We start from the raw sequence: 25,459 nt of genomic DNA, 5'->3' as shown, positions 1-25,459 counted from the left end.
CGTGGCGCGAGCCGCATGCGCTTGTACGAGGAGTCTCGCGCTCTGTGCGCGTAACGGATACGTGACTGTCCTGGTGCTGAGAGCAGAGGCGCGGATCAGAACTACGCGTTTTGACTGCTGCTGCGCGGTGGGTGAGAGACAGTATGGTCATGTGTGTTTTTCTCTTCCTTACTCAGGTTTATTGTGAGAGTGTACATAATATTATTCATGAGGGAAATTTAAAGGCAAATTTCACTGATCAGTTGGAGGGCTACGTAATGAAAATGTATTAACAAACAATAATATTTCTTATAGTAATTCACAATAAAATATAATTATTGGATTGGTTTAACATCATATGGATAAGGAATTAGCCAATAAGCGTGATCAGACGTAAGAAAGGGGGGCTCTGAATTGTGAAATGACGGTAAAACGCTGACTCAGCTTTGACCATCAATGACATAAAACATTCGTCTTAATAAATTAAATTAGATTCACAAAAGTTTGAATACATTTTTGTTTCTTGTTATTTTAGATTATACAATTGTTTTATGTAAAGTTTCATTCTTAATGTTATGTTTTAATGTATAAATTGGTGAGCACGGGGCAAAAGAATAAAAATAACATAAAATTATGAAATAAAATCAGCCCAGAGACGAGCTGGATTTCGGCAACAAGACAGTTTTGATTTGATTAACATTTCTAGTGTTCTTTTTTTGTTTTGTCCAAACCTTTGAATGGCAATTTACAGGTTACAGGCAAAATTTATGTAATATGTAATAAGCCAATTACATAGCATTCAGCAATTTCTAAACATTATCATTACTGTGTGTGTGTATGTATATATAAAACTTTCTTCTTTTATTTCAAATTAAAGAGCCAGATTCACTCCTCATATTCGTGAGAATTAGATTTGTTGTGGATAAAGATACAGCATCAAACTACTTGCCAATCATTAAACATATGGTTAGATGAGCAGAAACACATTCCTAAATTATGATATTGAAAGAAATGTGATCAGATAAATTGTGACCACCTAGTGGTGTAATAGGTTATGTACAAACACAAATTTTATTTGACCATCAAACATGGTTAACAGATTTTTTTAAGAAACCACCTTAGTGTTACAAAGACAACTGTCAAAAAACATTATGCACATTGCTCCTACTAATAAGAATACACTTCCAAAAACGCCAGTTCATGAGTTGCCAGTTGTTCCTTAAATCCTCCAGGCCTGTGCAGAATCCGTCTCGGACCCACTGAGAGGAACAAATCTGGCATGTTTATATAGTGCTGTATATCATTTTTGAAGCGGTTTCTTCTCAGAAAAACTAAATCTTTCAGAATAAAAGGCTTATTTACACTTCTGTCGACACATTTAGTTAGAAGCAGCAGCTGCAGGATGAATACATTAACATCAAACTCTAGTTTTGCACTTCAAAGTGTCCTAATTAACAATAATTACTTGTGTATATACAGTATGAAAATGTTTGAAGCAGCACACAAAATAGCTCATTTATTTCTCAAAATCATTCACAGTATATTAATATTTTACCATAGTGTGGTCACATACATAAAAACAAATGGTGAGCACAGAGAAAACTTGAAACGGTCGAACAGGAACTACATCGGTCAATTTGTCAGCCTCTGATTGGCCAGCTGGGCTGATGAGTGTATGTCCCTGCGTTCCAGAAGGACAGTGGGTGGATCAGCTGGTTCTCATGCCGTCCCTGCTGAGATGGCTTATTGGGTTTGGATTATTTGTCACCATGGTGGCGACATGGGCTGTGGGTTCTGCAAATACGACATCACGACGGCCGATATGGACAGCCTGAAGGAATGAACGTTTAAGGAATATATGTTTAATTTGGCAAACAAGTCCAGAAGCATTACATTTGAGGATTTCTTTGGGTAGATGAAATGTCTGAAATTCTATGAAAAGACCGAACAATAAAGTAATTATCCAACACTTGTATTAATTATAAGAAAAACAAACAAGCATAAGCAACTCACATGAAGCTGCTCATCATTTGTTTGGTGTCCTCTGAGCTTCGTGAATTGGCAAAACTGATGAACGAGCAATACACTGCAATCCACGCACACCATTTAAGCTGCCAAAAACACAAATACACCACAATTTGAGCATTAAATCAGAGCTGTGCATCAGTCTGCTCATGTTTTAGTCATAAACAATAGGATAATCATAAAAGGTTTACTGTAAACACAGGTGTTTATGTAGATGAGAGTCAGGTCACCTTGAGCATCAGGCCACACATACTGAAGATCATGCCGAGCAGGTTCATATAATCGGGTGTAGGATCTTCCAATGTGGGGTTGGTTTCGGTGTTAGGTGGCTTGTAGCTGTAAAGCAAACGTTATATGCCTTGACTATTAATGCTGTCAGTTTATGCTGGCATTTTACTTCATACTATAAAATACACAGAACACAAAAATTACATGATTTTGGCAGAGAAAGCCATAAAAATGCAACTAGGTGAACAATAGATGACAAATGTGCAACAATAATGATCCAATACATATGCAGATTGCTGCGTATTATAACGCATGTAATAAGTGACTATAGTAATTAATATTTGTAAAATGTAACATAGAGCTTTAATTTTATTGATGTTACTATTTAAAAATGTTATTAGGTAAAAACTAGCATCTATTTAACTCTCTGCGATGTAAATCTTCTCATCTAATCATTAGCCGAACTGCTGCTAACAGTGATGCTAACGAGAGCCAATCAAAACTCTCATCTCAATCATTTAAAGAGTCTTAAATACGGACATAATACTCACCGAAAAATCTTATTCGGTCGTCTTGGATCTGCCATGTTGTTCACGGTCATATTTTAATAAAATTCTAATAAAATTTAAATTTCTTTAAGAGCAGCACGTCAGCGAACAGCTGACCTGTGAAATTGTACTACGCTTCCAGACATGCTTGCAGCAGTAGATTAAACTTAGTCTCACAAAAAGCCGGAACTGACCCTTCAGCCGCTGGAAGCGCAGCTTTACCGTTGCTCACAGGACCGAGTTGAAACATGTAAAGGCGGTGCCATGCGACGTCACAATGATGGACGTTATTCAGGAACATGTACTTTGGTGAAATCACGGTCACCGTATACTGTGTTTGCTGTATACCACTGAACACACTTATCTTTATACACACACAACAAACAAGAATAGTATAAAAATGTATAAGTATTTTCAGAAGCTAGGTTTAAATTATTTATTATTATTATTATTGTTGTTGTTATAAAAAAAAATTATACGTTCACATGAACAATGAATTAGAGAGAGGCAGAAAGTAGTGTTGGGTCGTTCTTGAACGATTTTATGGGGCTGTCACGTGATGAACGATCGACTCGAAAAACCCGAAGACTCGAGATGAACTAATCAATTCTCTTTCCGGCTCAGACTGCATAGGGTAAGCTTATGGGGCTGTCACGTGATGAACGATCGACTCGAAAAACCCGAAGACTCGAGATGAACTAATCGATTCTCTTTCTGGCTCAGACTGCATTGGTTAAGTTTATGGGGCTGTCACGTGATGAACGAACCACTCGACTTGTCAGATAAGAGGTGGTGAGCAAATCATAGACTGAAGACCCAGGTAAACAATGAATTAATCTTTTCTGTTTCTTATTGCAGTTTTGTATTGTTTGTAGTGTGATCAACGTTTGCGTAAGTAGACGTGTTAGGGAAGTAACACGTAACATTTTAATTGTATTTTGCTAAAATGAACGAAATGAACGAAATGACTCGAAAAAAGATTCGTTCATTTTGCTGAACGAGACTCAAAGGTCCGAGTCGGTAAAATGATCCGAACTTCCCATCACTAACTACGCCTCATTCTGTTGTATTTAAAGCTGTATGTGATACACTTGCACTCCCTGCCGGTAAGGAGTGTTATTGATAGACGACTGACAGACAAGAGAGCTTGAATGCATAATTGTGGTAACAATGTAAAATATTTATTTGAGAGTCTAGTAAAATAATGAACAGGCAAGTTATTATTATATATACAAATACTGTTAATCAGAATGTGTTGAGTGCTACAATTAAATCATTCTAACCACATAATATTTTAAAACATCACTATAGTCACATAGACGATATATTGAACTCTGAAATCAAAATTCTAAATTCTAAATTTCAGTCTACACAAGGGCAAATTACATACTGTATGCATTACATTTCATTCCGTTTTTACTTCTCATAGCAAGAGTAAATGCATAATGTACAAGAACACAAGAATCATGCAAACATTCATACACCATTACATTTTATTTCTTTAAAGCTACAGAAGAGAAAATACAAAAACAACACCTTATGACCTTAATAACCTTAATAAACAGCTCTTTGTTGACTTTTAAATTCAATGACATTATAAGCTACTACACTGGTGTTTTTAGGATTGTGCAATCTTACTCTCAAGAACATCAAATATGTTGTTTATCCCTTGTGCACCATAAATGTCTTGCAATTAATGTTGTTTATTCACATCTATCCATTAGGATGTTGAACTGTAAGGAATCATTGTTTTTCTGACAGTTTTTGCCTTCATGAATCCTTCTCTTGTAAAGCCGCAGGCAATGAATTCATCACAGTGAGTTCAACATCCCTCTCAGATTCTGTGGACATTGTGTGCCTTAAATAAATAAATAAGAGAACAATATTTCACAGCATGTCACAATTAGATCCAGTATTATGGTGAACTAATAAAATGTATAGCTTGAATTTAGTGTAAGTCACTTAAAAACGTTTTGTGAAATGGTTGTTTAAAGTCTTGTAGGAGGAACAATACTTCACAATTTGTGTGATTCAGCAGAAAGCTATTTTGGTATGCTTATGTACTGGTTGAATGATACTATACCTCCCCTCCTCTATATCCAGAACACTCTCTGGAAGCTGAACATTCGTGGTCTCAGGTAGAAGGAAGACCACACATCCACTGAGAACTGCAGTGACAGCAAACACTAGAGAGGGTGCAAAGCGCCACATGTCCTCGAATAAAATGACCATGGGAGCCAGCGAACCTCCAATACGGGCTATAAAAGAGGTGTAGCCCAAGCCGCACTGCCTATGATAGATACAGAGAAGCAGAGAGTTCATTCATTCCAAAAACAAGGGCCATAGTTATGGATAAACTGTAAATGTGAAAAATTTTAAAGTGTTGTTCGGCCCTTTTCATTCATTCAATCAATCAATCAATCAATCAATCAATCAATTAAAAATGTTAAATTACCGGAGCACAGTAGGGTACAGCTCAGATGTGTACAAGAAGGCAATGGTAAACGCTGCCTCAGAGAATCCCTTCCCAATAACTGCAATCCCTGTACGCACACCAGCAAAGTCTGTGGATGAAACAGCACAACAAAACCAACACATTATTTCTTAAATAATTAATATCCACCATAAAATTTGGAGAGGCAGCATGATAAAGAATGAATGAATACCTGTTGGGATTATACTGTTTAGTCCAATCAGAGCTCCTGCTATAATGAGAGACCACGCCTGGCCATTTCTGCGACCAATCCGATCCAGAGTGAAGTAGGTCCCGACCTTAGCTGGGACTTCAATAACTCCATAGACAAATTGCGTGAGATAGATGTTCAGGCCAAACCCAGTGATGTTGAAGCTGATGCCATAGTAGGTAAAAGCAACTGCAAACCTGTAGATTTAAATAAACACTGTTGATTTGACTGTTATATCACAATGGACAACAGAAAAGCTCCTCACATACCAGAAAATCCCTGAGAAAAACACAATCTTCCTCAGTTTCGCTGTCCTCACTAGATCAAGGTAGGAATGATTCTTGTTGGAGACCTCACTAACGGTGATTTTCTTTAAGGTCTAAACAGGTGACAGTCAAAATGATTTATTTCGTTTTTAATGAAGAGGTAAAGGATGAGATCAAATCTGATTATCATAATAATAAATAAGAGTATAGCTAGATATGTTTACCTCAGTGTCTAGTTTATGAGTGTAACTGTACTTTCCATTCATCTTAGCACACTGAATGAGATACTTCTGTGCCTCTTCCACCCTGCCATTGGCCAGCAGCCATCTTGCTGACTCAGGAATCCACCTTTTCAGATAAAATGCACACGAGAAAAATATTCTTTTAACTTAAAGCACATTTAGAGACCTAAAAAGTATTATAATATTAATAAATACATACATTGTTAGTTTAAAAATAATACTTTTTATATTTTTTTATATTTATTAATTAATAAATAGAAATCTGATAATCTTTTCTTCTTCCACATTATCTTGAATAATTCATATTTGAAATACATTTTTCATGTCCAATAACCAGTTATTCTTTCACTTGCAGTTCCACCACTCACCACCAGGCAATTATGCCAACGAGGCAGGGTGAAGTCACTACCAGGATGAGGTGCCTCCAGTCCCTGATGAGATATGCCAGAAGAGCCAAAAGCATGTTCCCTACACTCCACCCGAGACTGATGATGGTTCCCGTAAATGTGCGATGTTTAACGTCTGTCCACTCAACACCTGAAGATTGAGCAAATTTATAAGGGTATTAACAGCCATGCAAATAAACAGCAAAATAACATAACCAAGTCTGTGAAAAATAAGTGTGTCTGGTAAAGTTTTAAAGGGTTAGTTCACCCCACAATGAAAATTCTGTCATTAATTACTCACCCTCATGTCGTTCCAAACCCGTAAGGCCTTCGTTCATCTTCGGAACACAAATTAAGATATTTTTGATGAAATGTGAGAGCTTTCAGACCCTGCATAGACAGCAACGCAACTGTAATGTTCCCAGGTCCAGAAACGTAGTAAGGATATCAGTAAAACAGCCCATGTGACATCAGTGGCTCAACTTCAGTTTTGCGAAGCTACGAGAATACTTTTTGAGCGCAAAGAAAACAAAAATAACATAATTTATTTAACAATTCTTCTCCCCCGAGTTACGTCTTCCGCCATTTTGGAGAGTACCCAAGAACGTAATCGACATAATCAGTTTTGTTTACGTTCGGGGAAGAAAGCGCTGCATTGTTTACGCTTAGGGGAAAGCGTGCGTATGCATTGTGATACTCTCTAAAATAGGAGAAGACGTAACTCGGGAGAGAAGAATTGTTGAAAAAAATAAAGGTCTTACGGGTTTGGAACGACATGAGGGTGAGTAATTAATGACAGAATTTTCATTTTTGGGTGAACTATCCCTTTAAGAGGGATTGTGTCTTTTATTCTAAATCAACATGATATAGGTTCTAAACCTGTTTTTCTTATGGAATTTGATGTAAAAACGTTTGGGGTTAGATTTTTTTTGTTCCTTCCTTCATGAATCATGACAAATCCTTCACAACAATATAAACAGGATCAGCTTGGCTTTCATGTTGACTTGAGAGATTGAAAAGAAATGAGAAACGGATAGATACACAGAGCCACTGTGGTGATAGACATCCCGGTCAGGGCCAGTCCACACAAGGTTCTTGCTATGGTGAACATCACGTAAGATGTAGAAAAAGCTTCAACAATTCCAAAAACAGAACTGGCCACAAAGGAAACCTGAATCATCGGCTTACGGCCAAACCTGTGGATTGATATAAAAGATATATTTGACCATGCAAGATATTCAAACATTGAAAATCACATGGGAAACAGCGAGCACATTCTCTGTCTTGCTTGTTTCACAGATAGCCTGAGGTAAGCAGTTTTGGATGTGTGACATGCTCCGTGACAAATAATGAGTCAAAGAATATTTGAACTCTGTTGTACAAGCAAATAATGATTATGAATATGTACAAGTCAGCTATGCAGAACAAATCAAGCAGAATTAATCGTTTTTCAACCTCAGACATGTGAGTAAAGACACTTTATTGTAGAAAAGTCATGCGACCGGCTTTTCGCCTAAGGAATCTTGTATAAGGTTCATTGATGAAAGAAATATGAGAAAATAAACAATAATAAGTAAAAAGCATGGAACAAATGGTTCTAAAACATAATATTAATTTTAAAAAAATAACATACTTATCTGCCAACTGGCCAAACATGATAGCACCTATTGTCACTCCGATGAAGAAAAATGTGGCAAGGGCTTGGTTTAGACTTTTGTTGTCACATACCAAATCCCACTGGAAAAAGAGAGACAAATCATACCTTGATAAACAAGAACAAAAGATATTTCTGATTTCTGATTTCGTTAACATATTTATTACAGAATATATTGGTGAAATAATGTCCATAAATAACATGGGACAGTACCCTTTCAAAATGTACTGAAATGTACACTATAAATACTAACATGTACCTTTAAGGTATTAATATGTACCATTTAGGGGTAAATAAGGTACAAAGACCTTTTAACTTTTGTGGTAGATATAATAAGTAACTTGGAACATCATCAACATATAAAATACAGGAATGCATCTTGTACATTCTTACCTCAGTTGCGGTTGTTGAGGTGAACTGTGAGCGGTCATATACAAATCCGTGCTGGCATGGCACCGACACATTTGATCGGTTTCCATACACTAGGGAGAGGTCACCATTTGGGTCAAAGTCCAAGGGAAGGGGGTACATCTTGCAGGAGCTGTAGGATCCATCTGCATTACGTGGGATGCCAAGTGCCAGAATCTGTGCCGACACCTCTGTGCCATCCTTCTCTGTGCCAGCTGCGTAGTGGTCATCCAAGTGAGGCAGGGCACAGTGGTGGGGTGGCACACCTGAGATGAAGTTGTGGAGCAGGAAGTGCAGTGGAAGGATGACGCGTGGGAGCCATAGGATGTATAAAACCAGAAACTGGAACTTGTTGAAGCCACCAATTTCATGAAGGATGTCCTCAAACCTCATAGCTGAAAGTGAGATGAGCTATAACACAGATTTGATATTCTTCTTTGTTCCAAATGAACGTTCTACTCACCCATCAGAATCTAGATCTTGATGAAATTTGCTCTGCTCTGGAGAAACACTTGGGTCGGTCTATAGTGAACGGCAAGCAGAGAGTAGTCCGAGGACATGTGTGATGCTGAATTGATATATGTTATCATTACACTGTTCCCGGTCACGCTTTTCGGGGCCTGTTTGAGACACAAGAAGGTCTTTGTTTTGGTAAGCTCAAGAAAAAGAAGAGTCCAGGGCTTAAAAGTTCACTATCCCTCACCTGACTAGATGGAGAGAGGAAATAGAAAATACATTGGTTCCAATGACCTTTTTTGGATTGAAAATAACAAGTGAGATATCTCAATTAAATATGAAAAGAAGAAAAGCCATTTTACCACTTTTTTCTTTCTATTGCAAGATTTGGTCAATTTAATTTCAGATATTTAAGAAAACACCAACAAATATAAAAATTACAATTAAAATATTGCTTTTTAAAATTATGTTATTAATTTATAAAACAACGTTGTAACATCCGATTCTGTGGGGGATTCAGATGTTATCTCAGTAAAGAGTCATTGTCTGATTCAAACTGGTAATGTGAGTGAGTTTGTGAATATTTTCTCTGAGACTCATTACAAAAAGAACCAGTTTGTTATATGGAGTTTTTGTGTATATTTTTTTTTCAAAAACTGGAAAGAATGTGGAATGTGTCTCATGTGAAAAACAACAACATAACACGATTAAGACTCAGATCATTTTATGCTCCTTATTCCAACAAAAATCTTGATTAACATCTCACCATTGTAATAAGAGCAAAAGAGGTGGGAATCGTTCATTTAGAAATAATCCGTATTGACAATTATTAATAATGGTGTAATTTCTGCCATGCTTAGAAAATGAGACAACTCTGTGTAGAACCCACAATATATTCCTTTAACAAAATTCAAATCCAAATCTTTCACTATTTCCTTTGCCTGATAAAAATAAAGAGGTCTCTGCAAGAAATACTGAAAAGAATATGTACAAGCATACAGCAGTATCATCAAACACTTGTAACAAGCTAAAGACAAGGCATGCCCATCATCACAAGGTTTACAAAGAGGGCCGAGCTGCAGACCAGAGGACATTTGTGCATTTGTCCATAGATATGTGGCAGATTTTACAACGTTCTGTGTCTGGTGGTTTATAATAATTTGTGCTGGCTAAATACATGTAATATACTGTATGATTGTTTCAGATGTTATAAATAAATTTACATAATCATTTTATCATCATTGTGTGTCAAGGGCCAAAGACAACTTGGCATCTAACTAATAATAAAGTACACCTTCAAAAACCATATATTAAATGAAATATACACAACAGAACAACACATATACATTATAGCACCATGTAAGCTAAATGTGACATTTCCTCTATTATGTAGAAACTTCCATCAAAGTGAAAGTTCTACATCTTAAAGTACAACATAAAATTATTTGGTGCATAATCCAAAATTGGAACTAGCCATTCATTGATTAAGAAGAACATTAAATTAATTAAAAAGGTTCATTTTGGTCAATGGGGCAGATTACATTTTGAGGCAATATGTTCAAGTAATTGAGAAGAAACGATCCCAGTAAACAGCAGTCACAGTGACTTATCTGGCTGCAGCTGTGTTGTTGCTTGTGCTTTTTTCCCTTTTCAAGGGAACTGAGTTCTTCGAATGAGCAGAAGCTTTGGTTCGATCCCTGACACATGTAGTGGTGGGTTGGTTTGGTGATGGTTTGATGTCCTTTGCAGGACCACTGCAAGTAGTAGTCCTAGACTTCATTAGGAGCTCCACAGTGGCTCGGAGGGCAAATGGCTGCTTGCGGGATTCGCTAACTGCTGTTCGCAGGGGTAGCCTATGGGGTGAAGGACTAGCTATACGGGTTGAAGAGAAAGTGCAGTTTGTGGTGCTCAAGCTGCGGCGGGATGATGCCGGAATACAGGAAAGAGGCATGCGATTGCTTCCACTTGACATGGTAGAGCGGGACAGTGTTGATTTTGATCTTGTGTGAAGTGCTGGAGCACTTGATCCTGATTGTGACTGTACTTTTGGGCTAAGGTGAAAACACACACAAACACACACACACACACACACACACATATATATATATTTAATGTATCACCTTATGGTATGCTGTAAACAGGGTTGAGCAAAATTAGTGTACATGTAATAAAATTCAGTTATATTAAACTAGACTTACCCATTGCTTGCCTTTTGTTCAAATTTTGCAGTCCCAGCTTCAGGTTGGATAACAGGAGCTGCAACTACTAGTTTAGTTGAAGGCTTCCTTATAGGTGTGACTGGTCGTGGGATCCTGCTGTGCCACTCAGCTCTGTACTTTTCCTCAGCCTCCTTCTTGAGCTTGTTGATGGAATCATCAGATTCATGAATATCTTCCTCTGAGCCCGTAGTAGAAAGAGTCTCTGAAGGTCTCTTGGGCTCGTCTCCAGAAGATAACGAGGACGAAGTCCTGGAATTCAGTCTCATCCAGTGACCCTGACGTTGTCTTTCCACAACTTGATGGGCCAGGTCTTGCTGCATGGCTCTTCTACGTAGTCGTTCTTTGTTGGACAGGGATTGTTCAGATCCTGGCTCCTCTTCTGGGACTAGGATAGGAATTCGACTCTTGCTCCTTGGCCGTGGATGTTTAGAAACACTCTCAGGTACTGTGTCCTCCTCTTGATGTTCCTCTTTTGGTTGCATGTCCTGTTTGAAATCAGTTGATGAATCTTGATGGATAGGTTCCCTGGATTCTAAGGGTAAAGGAATCACAAGACCGTCCTGTTTTTCACCGGACTCATTTGGCAAAGACCCATCCTGAACATTGAGTACCTGAGGCCCCTCTGTAACAGTCTGAGAGGTGACTTCATACTGGACACATGCCACTTCTCCTGGCTCTTGAGAAAGGACTGACTTGTCCTTTATCCACTTGGCCTGTGATTTGCCTTCAACCTCCTCTAAAAGTTCAGGAACCTGTGCACCACTGGAAGACATGACATTCAGATGAGTTGTCTCTGCAATGTGTACAAAAGTTCGCTCCACTTTGGAGAAAGGGGGCGATGCAATTGAGGCTGGAGCCACTTGAGTTGTTGAGATGGTTACCACTGATTTAGATGTCTGTGTGGGTGGGTCAACACCAATTGCATCAGGTTGCCTTCCATCTGTAGGTCTCTCTGCCTGTTTTATGTCCTGCTGGATCTGTACCAGTCGACCAACTTCATCCAACTGCTCATTTTGAGATCCTGCCACACCCTGATCCACTTCAGTCCCATTTATAGCATTTGGAGACTTCTTTGTGTCTCCTGGTGAAAACAAGACAAGGGTCTTTGAGATATCCTCTTGGTCGGGATCTACATCAGCCACCGAACCCGGTTCTTTTGGCTCCTTGTGTGGATCATCAGCCACTAAGGTGGATGGAGCCCCATCTTGACTACGTTCAGTGCTCTTTTCGCTTGCCCCACTACTAGATTCACTCTTCGTGACATCGTCATCTCTGGGTCCCTCATCTTGTGTCTCAGGTGGTGTGGCTGTGAAGGCCCGTCGCTGGTGTAGGCTTCCTGTAAGCATGACGGTGAGGAAGTCAGCTCTCTTTGCCTGCAGTTTAGGAAGGATGTGGAATATCTCCTTCTCTGATGATGGGGATTTAGTCCTGTAGTCAGTGGGTGACAATAAAGGCTCACTCGGGGTTGGACCCTAAAAGACAGTATAAAAATGCAAAAGTTACAATGCCGCCATATTGGTAAGGCAATGTAAGAATAACTATGAGAAACAATGAGATTTTGATTCAGTGAGATCTTCCTTGAAAACACTTTGACATTGATAGCCTAACTTACTGTACATGAGAACATACTGAATGGCAGCGGAATTTCAGAATGGAGTTTCTACACTTTTTTCTAACCATTTTATACATGGATACAATCATTCTTACACATTGTACAACCACACAACCCAACTGTTTTTTTTTTCCTCAAAGACTTTAATTTTGTTTAAATTGTACACAAGCTTTTCAAGATTGTCTAGATTACATACATAAAAAGGCACAAAAACGTGTTAAAAGAATTTTCCCTTTTACAGCATCTAGTCATATTTTGCTTTTTTCAAGTGTATCCCAACATACAGGTTTTCTATACAATACATAGACTAAAACCAACCCCAAAACATGCTTTTACGTATACAGGATTCAATTTATCTTTCGTAGATGTACACATATCCTGTAATTTAAAAAAAGTTTAAAATACATGCTTTACTTGGAAATATTACAAGCATACTGTACAGTGATATTGTTATAGAAAAGGTAATATTCTTATTGTACATCAATCTAACAGATCATAGCCAATTTACATCACATAGCAATACCAGACCGTCATTGTAAATTAAAATCTTGCCTGGTTACATAAAAAGTAAAATAAAACCTTCTGCAACTTATTTTTGCAATTTGTTATTTTACAGCAGACACTTTTAAATCACAGCTGTAACCGTTGATCTGTCCGTTTTTAACTGCAAATATACGGAATACATTAAATATCGACAAAAGTCAGTGCTTGTATCAGCTCCTTTTAGAGCTTTTCTGTTGTTCTGTGTACATTGTTGCTTTTCAGCCAGGTATCGTACTAACATAATAGAGTTCATTGTAGCTCAAGTGAAGGTTCTCACCGCTTATCACTCCCTGTGGGCAAGATTATGCTCCGAATGTCCTTGATCCATCATATCTCCCTACATACATTATATAGAATGCCCCTGCAATCAACAATATATCATACAACATGCACATTACATCTATAATACAGCATTTTCCTTCATATAAAAGGTGTTATTGTGACAAAGGCATTGTGTATAGGCAAGTAAAAGTAAAACTCGTTAGACATAAGAGCAGTTTAGTGGAGTGTGACAGATTACTTTCTTTTTGGCATTTCAAAGCATCACATGCAGATGTTCAGGTAGAGATAAATTAAAAGGCCTTAGAAAATTTTGTAAACATTGTATATAACCTAAAATAAAATCTTTTGAAAAAACATATGGGCCATACTAACACTTTATAATGGTAGATCTTGAAAGCACAAAGACGGAAGAGAGACAAGTCCTTACTCTCTACTGTGCTGCCACTGCTAGTATGCTTCAATGCAAATGTATTTGTCAATTAAATATTCTGAATACTGTCAATTAAATATATTGGGTTCAAAAAGACATCAAGGAAGTTGCTCTGTTAATCACTTAGCATGTAAATCAACAATCAACATACAATTCATGGGAACATAAAGGCATAACATAAGCCATACAAAATTGTCTTACATTTTCATTTGTTTTCATGGACCAACTTCATTTGTTAGTCATGCAAGAACAAGGTTTTGAACAGCACTGTCTTTCCAGTACTCCCTGGTCAACAGACCTGGACAGTCTCAACAATATCGACTTTTCTTGCACCATTAATGTCGGTGTCATTTCTGTTAAATTTCTGCTAAAAACATTGATGTAAACCAGGCAAGAGCAGATGTGCAAAACAAGTGCAAGAGTTAGCAGCCTGTTTTGAGTATATAAACAGTACATTCATGTGAGAAGCCATGACTGTGACAATACCAGAAACACATAAAAAAAAAAGTCATTCTGAATTTTGAAATGTCTGTGTTCTAATTAAATTTCAAATACTTATTATTCACTCACTGAAGATGCACAATTCAGTAAATGCGATCATATAAAGGTGCAAAAAAAAAAAAAAAACTCAAAAAGTGATGAGTTGTATGCTAGCGTGAACAAACACTTTTTGTGAAATCCCATATTTCGATTTTATTCTTTTATAACTTTCTTTCTAGTAACATGAAGATTATTCAACAAAGGTGCTATTTAACTGCTAAATGTTTATGTCCTACTTATGCACATAATATTTTCTAGAATATGCCCTTATTTTCACTTCTCCTTCTCAGAACAACAAAACAATAGTGGATTTTAATTGAGAAAAGGACAAAAGCACACCACCTCTCATACCTCTCAATTCAAAACCGTTCATATCTTATTGCAATCAATCGCATTTTTTTGTTTCACATCGCCAAGGAAACGATGGCTCCAATTCGGTGTCTTTTTTAAAGTGCAATAGTGAGAAACAGTACTCAAAAGACCCTAAAGCAGTCTTGCACACATACTTTTGCTACTTAACATACAACACAAATCTATGCTAACTAGGATGTATTCAATGAGATATAATGCTTACATGGTGCATTCAAAGCTCTATGCACATAAATATATGATTAAATCAAATATGGAAGCTTTTATCTACATACCTTCCTAAATGCACAAAAGAAAAGATGCTATATAATGGAAACTGCTGTCTTTTTTTCCTTCTTTTGCTTACTTTATGGCTATAATAATTTTAATCAGTGGCAGAGAAACCAAAATCCAGAGTGCTGATCTTTCATTTATGAAAGCATCAAAACAGCTCATTCATTTATCTCAAATTTAGTTTGTAGAAGATAACCAGACTCCAGCATGCCACTCCACTTGTTATAAAAGCATAGACATATGATTCCATTTGCTCCTGTGGTTCCATTTTACATTTAAAACACTTTCATAGAACTTGCATAACATCTCCTTTGTGAGGCAAAGCACCTTTAGAGCACAGAAAAATTAAAATTTCTTTGTAAAATTGAAAGCCTGTGTAAGGAACATTATGTACTATGAATGATGATTCAGAAAATGCCTGACAGCCTAAATTATAATTAAATATAAAAAAGTTTTAAAAAAAATGAAAAAAAATGAAAAATCGAACAAAGACAGACAAAGACCATCAAAAAAAAAATCATGTTTTTTTTTGCATTGTTGCATTGAAGACAATGAAATAACTTGCATATTAAAGGCAGTGGGTCACCAGGCTAAAATAACGTGATCAGGTATATTTCAGGGTGACCACAGCTGCTATGCAGAAATGCACCAAACATGCAACAGAGGCACACAAACACAACTGCAGATAATTAAGAAAATTTTGGCTTTGAATACCTTTGCAATATCCATTGAGATTTTTACTCACAGAGTGATTGAAATGACTAAAGCGTCTGTTCATAACAAGCAGAAAGTGCGAGATATGAACAGCCTGTGTAAAAGCACGCCATTCCCTTTAATTCATTATTCCGTTCCTACATCCCTCTACAGTTTATTGCATCAGAAAAGACTATATCTTCCCTAAAAATAATTAATTGTCCTTTTAACAAAAAACAAAACAAAAAAAGTCTTTCACTTCGGTGTCTGAGAAGAGACTACATCAGCTTTCCTCAGCTGTTCTTGTTCATTAGTTTGGCCAGCATCTGCTGGATCTGCAGTCGGGACACATTGAGCATGGAGTGCCTGCTGCGTGGACTTCCAGGTGGATGCAGGGGAGCGTGACGTCTCGAGCCGCACCGGAGGTTACTGTGAGCCGGGCTGCTTTCGGCTGAGCGGCTGCGCTGGATGAAGGATCCTCCAGCGTGAGGGTACTGCTCAGTCTCCAACGTGGAGGACGAGAAGACATAGGAGGCGAGACGTCGTAGCTGGTTAGAGCGCGGGCCCGAGTGTGGCCTGTCATCATCCATCTGAAATAAAACGAGAAAGAGCATGCGTTTAAATTCACGAGCTCAGTGGAGGATTTGTATTTGTAACATTTAAGGCATCTCCCCAGTCGCATGCAGTGAGGAGAACGCCAGACACTCAGAGGAAAGAGAGGAACGGTCTCTCTTTACACAGACCTACAATGGGTTGCCTGGAAACAAGTTTTCACAAGAGACAAAGCTAAAGGGATAGCTATGTTTTTTTTTCTTTTTGGTTGGGCGGTCAACATTGAGAGCCTCTTTTTTTCCACAGAGGCTGTTCGTTTGATGCAGATCCACCTCTCAAAAATGTGCCATATGTGTCCATGTACAAGACAATGAGCTGAGAGATTCGAGACCAAAGTACTTTAACCATTTTGCTGATCGGTATCGTCAGAAAACCATCGTTGTAAATGCGGACAACTTACGAAAAATGACTCGTCAGGCATACAAACACAAACACACATGGATAAAAATGGGTAAATATGGATAAAAAGATGACAAACAGAAATCAGATAAGAAAAAAACAATGAGCAAGTTCATCAAACAGGTACAAAAGGGACTAGCCTAAACTGTGCTTACCGCAAACACCTCTTTCACTCTTCTTTTGTGGCTCCAGCGACAGCCTTGGTATTTTCTCCGTGGGTGAAATCAACGTGTCATTCGTGATTTTGAGCGAAAGGCCGAGCAAAAGGCAGTGGGCATTTAAAAGGTGAAGACTGCTGGGAAAATGAGCATCCTCATCTGTTTTGATTTGAGCAGCAATCTCAGTTCAGCTTGAAAAGGCTGCGACTGTGTTTATAGCGAAACAACGTAAGGGGCACATTTTTCCAAAGGTAATTCAGAAAAATGCCCCAAAATATATATTTCACATCTTTGTGTTCTGCTATATTTCCTCTTGGCTAAATGAGAGCAATAAAAAACGGCTAACTTTTAAGATGAGCAAAACTGCTGGTCTACTATATGTCATCTGGCTCGCCCTAGTGGTAAAGAGCGGCTGAAATCTTTTCACAAATTTTGCTTTGGACTATGAGGGATGACAAACATTCAAATATGAAAATGAATAACTTTAATGTGAATTAGAGCAATTTTTTTACTGAGCGGTTTAGTGCTGAGCATCCTAAAAAAAAAAGCAAACCACAGTCAGAATTTAAGAAATTTGTAAAAACGCTCCGCAGTAGACCCCTCATTTTCAAAAATGCAGTCAAAGACACAAAGACAGTATCTAGGTAAAAAAAATCTTTTTCTGAAGGACCAGATAGATGTAGCCCTAAATCTCATTGGCAAAGGTCTGGTTTAGCCTTACAGATCAAGAGTTAGGATATTTTATCTAGTAATTTATCTGGAAGGAAAAAAGAAAAAAGTATTGAAATTTGGGCTATGCACACACCGCAGCTATTGTAAATATGGTTGTCACTCCTCTTCTGAGTGTTTAACCTGTTCTGTTCACACTGAGTTATTTACATGACGTAAAGGGATGTAAATGTTAAAGGGACAGTACACCCAAATATAAAAATTCTGTCATTATTTACTCTTCCTCATGTCGTTCCAAACTGTCGACCAAAACTGTTTGGTTAACGCCATTCTTCAAACTATCTTTCATATTCCACAAAGAAAGGTTTGGAATGACATGAGTGTGAGTAAATGATAATAGAATTTTCATCTTAATATCATCATCAAGCTATCTTCATCAAACTGTTTAAAGTATCAGCAACTGAAATTTTATTAAATCCATGTAGTAGAGTGTACGGAACAAACTGAACAGCTAGTTAATGCAATGAAATCAGCATGAGCATAAACACAACACGCACAACGGCCTCAGTGGACAATGGTTTCATAACAAATGGAATACGATTTGTTTGGTATTCATGTTTCTTGTCGCAAGATGTAAAAATATCACTGTGGTCACACATCCATATTGCAAGGTTGTAGTATGAAAGACTCATTATTCTTTACATATGATAATTATAGCTTTTTGATATACACTCGTACATTGTATCTTTGCAGTGTGTACATGACCTACATGACCAGTTTGAATACCCCCTTAGTTACAGCTCAACTTCTGCATATAACACATTTTCAAAAGACCAACCATGAGCAAAGAAGAATCATTATATTGCACCAAATCATGTGAAAACCAAATGTTTGATGGTCAGAAAAGAAGAGATGAGGCATGAGTCTGTGTGTCAGACATAGTGAATTATAGAGAGAGTGACAGACACAGAGAGAAGAAAGGGAGGAAGAAATAGGCACACACCCTATAAAAAGTGGAGTGGGACAACAGCACCACCCCATCAGCACTGCCTTCATATTCATTAAAAGTTGGTTTTAAGAAAAAAGTGCTATAAATGTAAACCAAGTCTCCAGAACCAGTATTTCATGTTCGGTCTTTGAAGAAGTGGCAAGAGAACAAATTTCTTTCTAAGGTAAAATAAATCCCTGATGTAGGTCATTCTCTGTAAATGGTAGCTAAAAAAAAGTCAGGCACCACAATTAAAGGAGGATGGAAAGTGCTCCAAAGAGGATATTAAAGCTTTGTTATACATTTTATTTTTTTACACAATGTAATACAAACACATACAATACTTAAATCCTGTGTGTGCGTTTCTAAAATAAGTCTCTTATGCTCACCAAGGCTGCATTTATTTAGTCAAAATACAGTAAACACAGTAATATTGTAAATTATTGTTACAATTTCAAGTAAATGTTTCGTATGTTAATAGATTTTTAAATGTAATTTATTCTTGTGATGTAAAAGCTGAATTTTCAGCAGTCATTACTCCAGTCTTCAGTGTCACATGATCCTTCAGAAACCATTCTAATGTGCTGATTTGCTGCTCAAGAATAATTTCTTATTATAAGTGTTAATTTCTTTCAAAAACATTTGAATGGTAATGTATATTCAAATGTTTGTATTAAATTTGTATTAAATTGTGTAAAATATAAAAAAATGCATTAATATATTTGTAAAATATATTAATAACATCTTGAAAATATTTTTCATTGCTTTGCAAGCAGAGAACTAACAAAATAGCAAGATGCGATGCAAAATAAACTACATTAAATTACATTATAATGTTCCTGCCATCTTATGTGACATTTCATTATCATTAATTTCATTATTAGCTAGCTAAAATCCATTACTCAGCTGATAAGTGCAGGTTTCTTATCAATAAACATCCCTTTCCTGATTTAATTTTAAATATCTGATCCAGACCATTTTTCTTCAACATGTCATGAGCTTGAAAACATTGCATGCAAAATATAACCTGTGTAAAAAATTTTTTAAAAAGTGTATGTAAACAAACAAATTATAATAGCTCTTCTAACTGGACCTCATGATTTCTTTACCACCATCAAATATTTTCAGCCTCATTCACCTCAATCCCACCAACGCTCTCCATCTTTAGCATAAGAATGTCAGTGCATCTTAGTCAGGATAATCTTACCTGTCTCTGAGGTCCATTGGGGTCTGACTCTCCCCGCCGCGGCCGTCCAGAGGGTAGCGAGTGACAGGGCGACTGCACAGGGCTCTCCGCTGATGTTGACTGGCCTTTCCCGCTCCTCCTGGACGCCTCCTCCTCTGTAAGAGGCAGCATGCCTCGTGTAGTATGGTCGCCATGTGATGTCTTGGGTCTGACTGACAGATCTGACCCTCTATGTCTCCGCCGCTCTTCTCCTTCCTCCAGAGGGCGTAATTCCTCTGGTTCCTCATCCGTAGTGCCGGATGTGGTGGGCTCAGCCCCTGGGAGGTGGTGGAAGTCTCTGAGCTCCATTTCTTTGTCTATGATAACCCACTCTTTGCTGTCAAAGTCCTCTTCTTCCGCAAGTGGGACGGAGCGGATGAAGGCATTGCTGTGGGCTTCCTGGTCCACTGATGCAGAGGCCTCATTACGACCGCGGTCTCCACGGTAACCGTCGACGGACAGCATCTGAGCGGGCTGCGAGGAGTAAACGTGTCGAGAAGGAGAACCCAGGATGTCCATTCGAGAGCTGAGACAGGAATAAATTATGAATTTATAAAGCTAAATGATACAAAGAAGAACATATACAAGTACATAAAAATATGACCGAAATATTATATAATAAATCACATTACTTCATAGGTCAACATTATATGTATTTATATAATTTGATTGGATTATAAACACTACCTTTTAAAAGTTTGGGGTCAGTACAATTTTTAAAAGAAGTCTTTTTAAAAGTAGACTTTTATTGCATTTATCTGATCAAAAACACAATAAAACAGTAATACCGTGAAATATTATTATAATTTTAAATAACTGTTTTCTATTTTAATAGGCCTATATTTTGAAATGTAATTTATTCCTGAGATGGAAAAGCAGAATTTTAATTACTCCAGTCACATGATCCTTCAGAAATCATTATTATCTGCTGATTTGGTGCTCAAGAAATATATTTCTTATTATTAAGGTTGAAAACAGTCATGATGCTTTTTTTCTGATTAATAGAAAGTACAAAATGACCTTCCTGAACAAATGTCTTATTTATTTATTTCAAAACAAAAAATTCTTAGTGATCCCAAAATTTCAAACGGTAGTGTGAATACTCATCTTTATTTGAATAATGCAGTGAATTACAACTTTACCAGTGAAAAATAGCCAACACGATGTATTATTATCTCTTTATCATTATATTATTATCTCTTTAAAATTGAAACTTAACAGATAAATGTCAATGTGCAAAAACAGCATCACATTATTATGACTCAAAACAGTAAAACTAAAATTATTAAATGGATAGTTCTTCTTTTAACTTCTGATTGGATCAGTTAATACAAAATCTGGACAAATCCAAAGTATATTTATGACCCACCGTTGTCCATAACCGTCCCGTCCATCAGCAGCAGATATGCGGTCAGATTCAGGGCTGTTGACCCGTCGGTACCTGAGCGAGTGCACCTGCACACCCGGAGAGTCCAAACCCCTTTGTGGTGACACAGGACACACACCCCGGCTACCATCTTCCTCTTGACCTCCCTGCAACATAAAATCAAAGAAAATTTAAGTGAAATTGATTTATAAAACTTCAAATGGATTATTATGTTTACTCGGTTGCAGCACCTTTCCAAGGTTAATCCGGAGTTTGTTTCGATTAAAGTCTGTCTCCTCCCATCCATCTGCGTCCGTAGGTAACTGGCTGCCATCAGCTGGCCGGCCAGAAGGAATCGGAGGGGCATTTTCCTGGTCACTTAGGTGCTCATCCTGCACAACGTCATCTGTGTTTTCCCGCTGAAGGTCACCTGGCATTGGGGTCACATTTATGACCCTAAAGGTCAAAGAAAAGATCACAGTCAATTTCAATTAAAAAATAAAAGAAATAAAAAATCAGGGTGACCATGAATGACCTTAAAAATGTTTTGGGGAAACCTACTTGTAAACTTTTTTTTTTTTTTTTTTTTTTTTTTTTTAAATCTGTTTACTGCCAGTAGTGGTGCAGGAATCACATGATTCACCTTTAAAGAGTCATTTTCTGTAAATGTCCCCCAGAGTTTCGAAATAGAGCGTCAGAGGGGGAACTCCTTTAAAAGTCATCAGACATTTTTCTTTTTCATGGTAAAATGTTCTTCATGTCCTGGAGCAATACAACAACTCTTCCTTTCTAGAACTGCAATGGCTAAAACAAGTCAGTGACATTTCCATCAGAAGTGAGTTTTCTCCTCTCTAAACATACAAACCTACTGAAAACCACCAACAATGTTCCAAGAAACACTGGATGTTTGTGACCAATAAATCAGTTAAAAAAAAAGCAGTAAATTTATCAGTATGCAAATAACAGTAATTAAGTAAAACAAAGAAGACAATAGATGCAAGCTTGTCTCTTTTTTTCATTGCTTGTGTATTTCAGACTGTAAGCATGCCTTTCATCCATCTGTACGGCTTTTATGTGACAACGTGCGACAAGTAAACAAAGCCCCCCGAGACACTGTCTGTTAATTAGTGTGGGATTTGTTAAGTTCCATGCATGTGTATGTGTTACAGTCAGGGATGCAACGATAGGATTTTTTGGGGCCAATACCGATACCAATTTTAACAGACACTTATTGGCCGATTCCGATACCGATATTTGTCACTTCCTCTCTTATTTGAAATTTTGGCATCAAAATAGATAGTATTTTGATCATGTTTTAAATCAGCAAAGTTCAAAAACACCTGCATTAAATTATACTAGCAGTTTTATTGGTGCAGGAAACAAAGCTGTGATTAAAAAGATCAATGTCAGCAAACTGAGGAACCCCCAACACAGCAGCTTCACTAGCAGAAGATCTTGACAACCAACTCTCAGAGCTGCAATTAGAGGGAACTGCTGAGGAACGCTTCCGGGATATTGTGCATTCTTCTGCACTAAAGGTTCTTGGACCCTCACACAGGAAACAGCAGGACTGGTTTGACGAAAACGATGAAGAGATCAAGGCCCTACTTGCTGAAAAGTACCACCTTCACCGTGCTCATCAGAACGACCCGTTGTCAACAGTTAAGGAAAATGCCTTCAATAACACTCGCAGGACCGTACAGAGCAAGCTTCACAAGATGCAGGACTCCTGGTTGAGTGCCAAAGCAGATGAAATCCAGAAGTCTGCTGATAGAAACGATGCCAAAATGTTCTATGAAGCCCTCAGATCCTTGTATGGACCTCAGCCCTCAGGGAGCTCCCCTATACTGGACTCAGATGGTGTAACTCTCATTACTGAGAGGACTCTGATTCTACAGCGTTGGGCTGAGCACTTCCAATCCATACTGAACCGCCCATCTTCCATCAATAATGAGGCGATTGACAGAATGCCTCAGGCGGTTATCAACTACAGCCTGGACGTCCCACCATCAGAGACTGAAACCTTACAGGCCATTAGCCAGATGTCCAGTGGCAAGGCCCCAGGATCTGACACGATCCCAGCGGAAGTCTATAAGGCTGGTGGTGCAGTGCTTGTTGACAAACTCACTCAGCTCCAGTCCTTCTGGAATCAAGGATCCATTCCTCAGGAACTGAAAGACGCGTCCATTGTACACCTCTATAAGAGGAAAGGAAATCGACAAGTCTGCGATAATCATAGAGGAATATCACTGCTTTCCATCGCAGGCAAGATCCTTGCACGAGTGTTGCTGAATCGCCTGACTGACCACCTGGAACAGGGTCTACTACCGGCGACACAGTGCGGCTTCTGTAAAGAGCGTGGCACGGTGGACATGATCTTCGCAGCCCGGCAGCTCCAGGAGAAGTGTCAAGAGCAGAATCGTGAACTGTGCACCATCTTCGTGGATCTCACCAAGGCTTTTGACAATGTCAGTCGCGAAGGTCTAATAATTAATAATAAATAATAAAGATAATGCGCTTATGTTGAAGTTTGGGTGCCCTGACAGATTCATTCTGATGGTACGTCAGTTCCATGACGGCATGACGGCTCGTGTTCTGGACGACGGAAAAGCTTCAGAGGCCTTTCCCGTCACAAACGGCGTCAAGCAAGGGTGCGTGTTGGCACACCGACCCTGTTCAGCATGATGTTTTCAGCCATGCTGTCAGACGCCTTTCAGAACAGTTCCTTGGGAGTCAGCCTGAGATATAGGACAGATGGGAAAATGTTCAACCTGCGAAGACTCCAGGCTGTCACCAAGATAAAGGAGACTGTGCTACGAGACCTCCTTTTTGCTGACGACTGTGCCCTGAATGCTGGATCAGAGCAGGAAATGCAAGCCAGCATGGACAAATTCACAGCAGCATGCGACAACTTCGGCCTCCTTATTAACACAAAGAAAACCGAAGTGATGCACCAGCCAGCTCCGAAAGCCCAATACGAAGAGCCCACCATCACAGTGAAGGGACAAAAGCTGCAAGCAGTGGACCAATTTACATACCTTGGCAGCACCCTCTCCCGCGCAGAGACAATTGACATCGAAGTCAACTGCAGAATTGCCAAGGCAAGCTCTGCATTCGGCGGACTGCGGACCAACGTGTGCCTTGCTACAAAGCTTAAAGTCTACCGGGCAGTAGTGCTGACTACCCTGATGTATGCCAGTGAGACTTGGACTGTATACAGGAGGCACGCTAGGCAATTGAACCACTTCCACACGACTTGCCTCTGCAGACTTCTGAGGATCAGGTGGCAGGACAAGGTGCCAGACACAGAAGTCCTCTCCAGAGCAGGCCTGCCGTCAGTTCACACCCTGCTGATGAAATCCAAGACACGCTGGGCAGGCCATGTTGTATGGATGCCAGACCACCACATACCCAAACAGCTCTTCTATGGTGAGCTGTCTCAAGGAAAGCGATCGCACGGGGGACAAAAGAAGCGATACAAAGATAATCTGAAAGCCTCTCTCAAGTCCCTGGATATTGACACCACCCTCCTGGGAAACCCTGGCACAAGTCCGATCGACATGGCGCACGCTGATCCACCAAGGCTGCCAGACATCTGAAGCTAGAAGAACAACTATAGCACAAGAGAAGCGAGCACTCCGTAAAGCCAGAGCTGCAAATGCTGCAACAGTGGTGCCCACACATGTCTGCCCGACATGCGGCAGATCATTCTGTGCCCGTATCGGCCTTACCAGCCACCTGCGGATACACCGTGGACAGCCCACAACCCGTTAGATGTCTAGGTCCTCTTCGAAAACGATGGACGAACATCATCAACAGTTTTCAGGTACAGAAATAAAGTAAACAAATGTAAAATTAAATACATACTAATCCTTCTTTATTGTAACAGACTTTATTATGATTAATCTTCTAATTTGTTTTTGTATACATTTTAATATTTTTTGTAAGTTTAAATATGTATGAGATCTCCTTTACTAAGGCGGGACTCTTATTTTGACGGGTTTTCTAGTCTACGTCGGAGCTAACGTTATATGGGTAATGAAAGCACGCAGTTCTTCGGATTTAAAGTTTGTCAGTTTATTAAGCACCCCCTGGCACATGTGTTATATGTGCATGAGATCTGTATATTTGTTTACTGTTAGTTGTAATAAGTGTTTTGTGTAATTCGCTGTATGTTGATGATAATGCAACTGAGAGAGAGAGTT

The 25,459-nt window shown here is 38.6% G+C and overlaps 3 protein-coding genes across 7 annotated transcripts in view; all 3 read right to left on the bottom strand.

The window, feature by feature from the left end:
* Positions 1–798: 798 nt before the first annotated feature.
* On the bottom strand, positions 799–2,910 carry LOC107737230 (protein Asterix-like). Of its 2 annotated transcripts, none has more exons than XM_016548690.1 (4): positions 2,784–2,910; positions 2,235–2,340; positions 1,993–2,090; positions 799–1,810 (listed from the first exon to the last, which is right to left on the bottom strand). In XM_016548690.1, the coding sequence occupies exons 1-4, from the start codon at positions 2,831–2,833 to the stop codon at positions 1,744–1,746; spliced, it is 321 nt and encodes a 106-aa protein (XP_016404176.1). In that variant the 5' UTR covers positions 2,834–2,910; the 3' UTR covers positions 799–1,743. The 2 variants fall into 2 exon arrangements, with proteins under 2 accessions (XP_016404176.1, XP_016404177.1); XM_016548691.1 differs by lacking the exon at positions 799–1,810 and adding an exon at positions 1,823–1,911.
* Positions 2,911–4,271: 1,361 nt separating this feature from the next.
* On the bottom strand, positions 4,272–8,957 carry LOC107737228 (solute carrier family 22 member 7-like). Of its 2 annotated transcripts, none has more exons than XM_016548686.1 (11): positions 8,884–8,957; positions 8,406–8,815; positions 7,992–8,095; positions 7,400–7,554; positions 6,341–6,509; positions 5,955–6,078; positions 5,734–5,843; positions 5,447–5,661; positions 5,236–5,344; positions 4,864–5,070; positions 4,272–4,638 (listed from the first exon to the last, which is right to left on the bottom strand). In XM_016548686.1, exons 1-11 carry the CDS (start codon positions 8,885–8,887, stop codon positions 4,551–4,553), a joined length of 1,695 nt encoding a protein of 564 aa, XP_016404172.1. In that variant the 5' UTR covers positions 8,888–8,957; the 3' UTR covers positions 4,272–4,550. The 2 variants fall into 2 exon arrangements, with proteins under 2 accessions (XP_016404172.1, XP_016404173.1); XM_016548687.1 differs by having other exon boundaries at positions 4,549–4,621.
* An 845-nt stretch (positions 8,958–9,802) lies between these two features.
* LOC107737225 (tau-tubulin kinase 1-like) overlaps positions 9,803–25,459 on the bottom strand; it is a 36,679-nt gene continuing 21,022 nt past the window's right edge. For all 3 annotated transcript variants that reach the window (XM_016548684.1, XM_016548682.1, XM_016548683.1), the window contains 5 exons: positions 21,506–21,710; positions 21,258–21,421; positions 19,871–20,414; positions 11,075–12,567; positions 9,803–10,927 (listed from right to left, as the gene is read on the bottom strand). In XM_016548684.1, coding sequence (XP_016404170.1) covers positions 10,483–10,927; positions 11,075–12,567; positions 19,871–20,414; positions 21,258–21,421; positions 21,506–21,710 — 2,851 coding nt within the window. In that variant the 3' untranslated portion in view covers positions 9,803–10,482. The remainder of the gene's footprint in view (positions 10,928–11,074; positions 12,568–19,870; positions 20,415–21,257; positions 21,422–21,505; positions 21,711–25,459) is intronic.

Source organism: Sinocyclocheilus rhinocerous, unplaced genomic scaffold, assembly GCF_001515625.1.
Source record: "Sinocyclocheilus rhinocerous isolate Xijiao unplaced genomic scaffold, SAMN03320098_v1.1 scaffold1275, whole genome shotgun sequence".
Taxonomy (NCBI): domain Eukaryota; kingdom Metazoa; phylum Chordata; class Actinopteri; order Cypriniformes; family Cyprinidae; genus Sinocyclocheilus; species Sinocyclocheilus rhinocerous.
The sequence above is the reverse complement of the archived record's forward strand: the minus strand, read 5'-3'. Positions and strand labels throughout refer to the sequence as shown.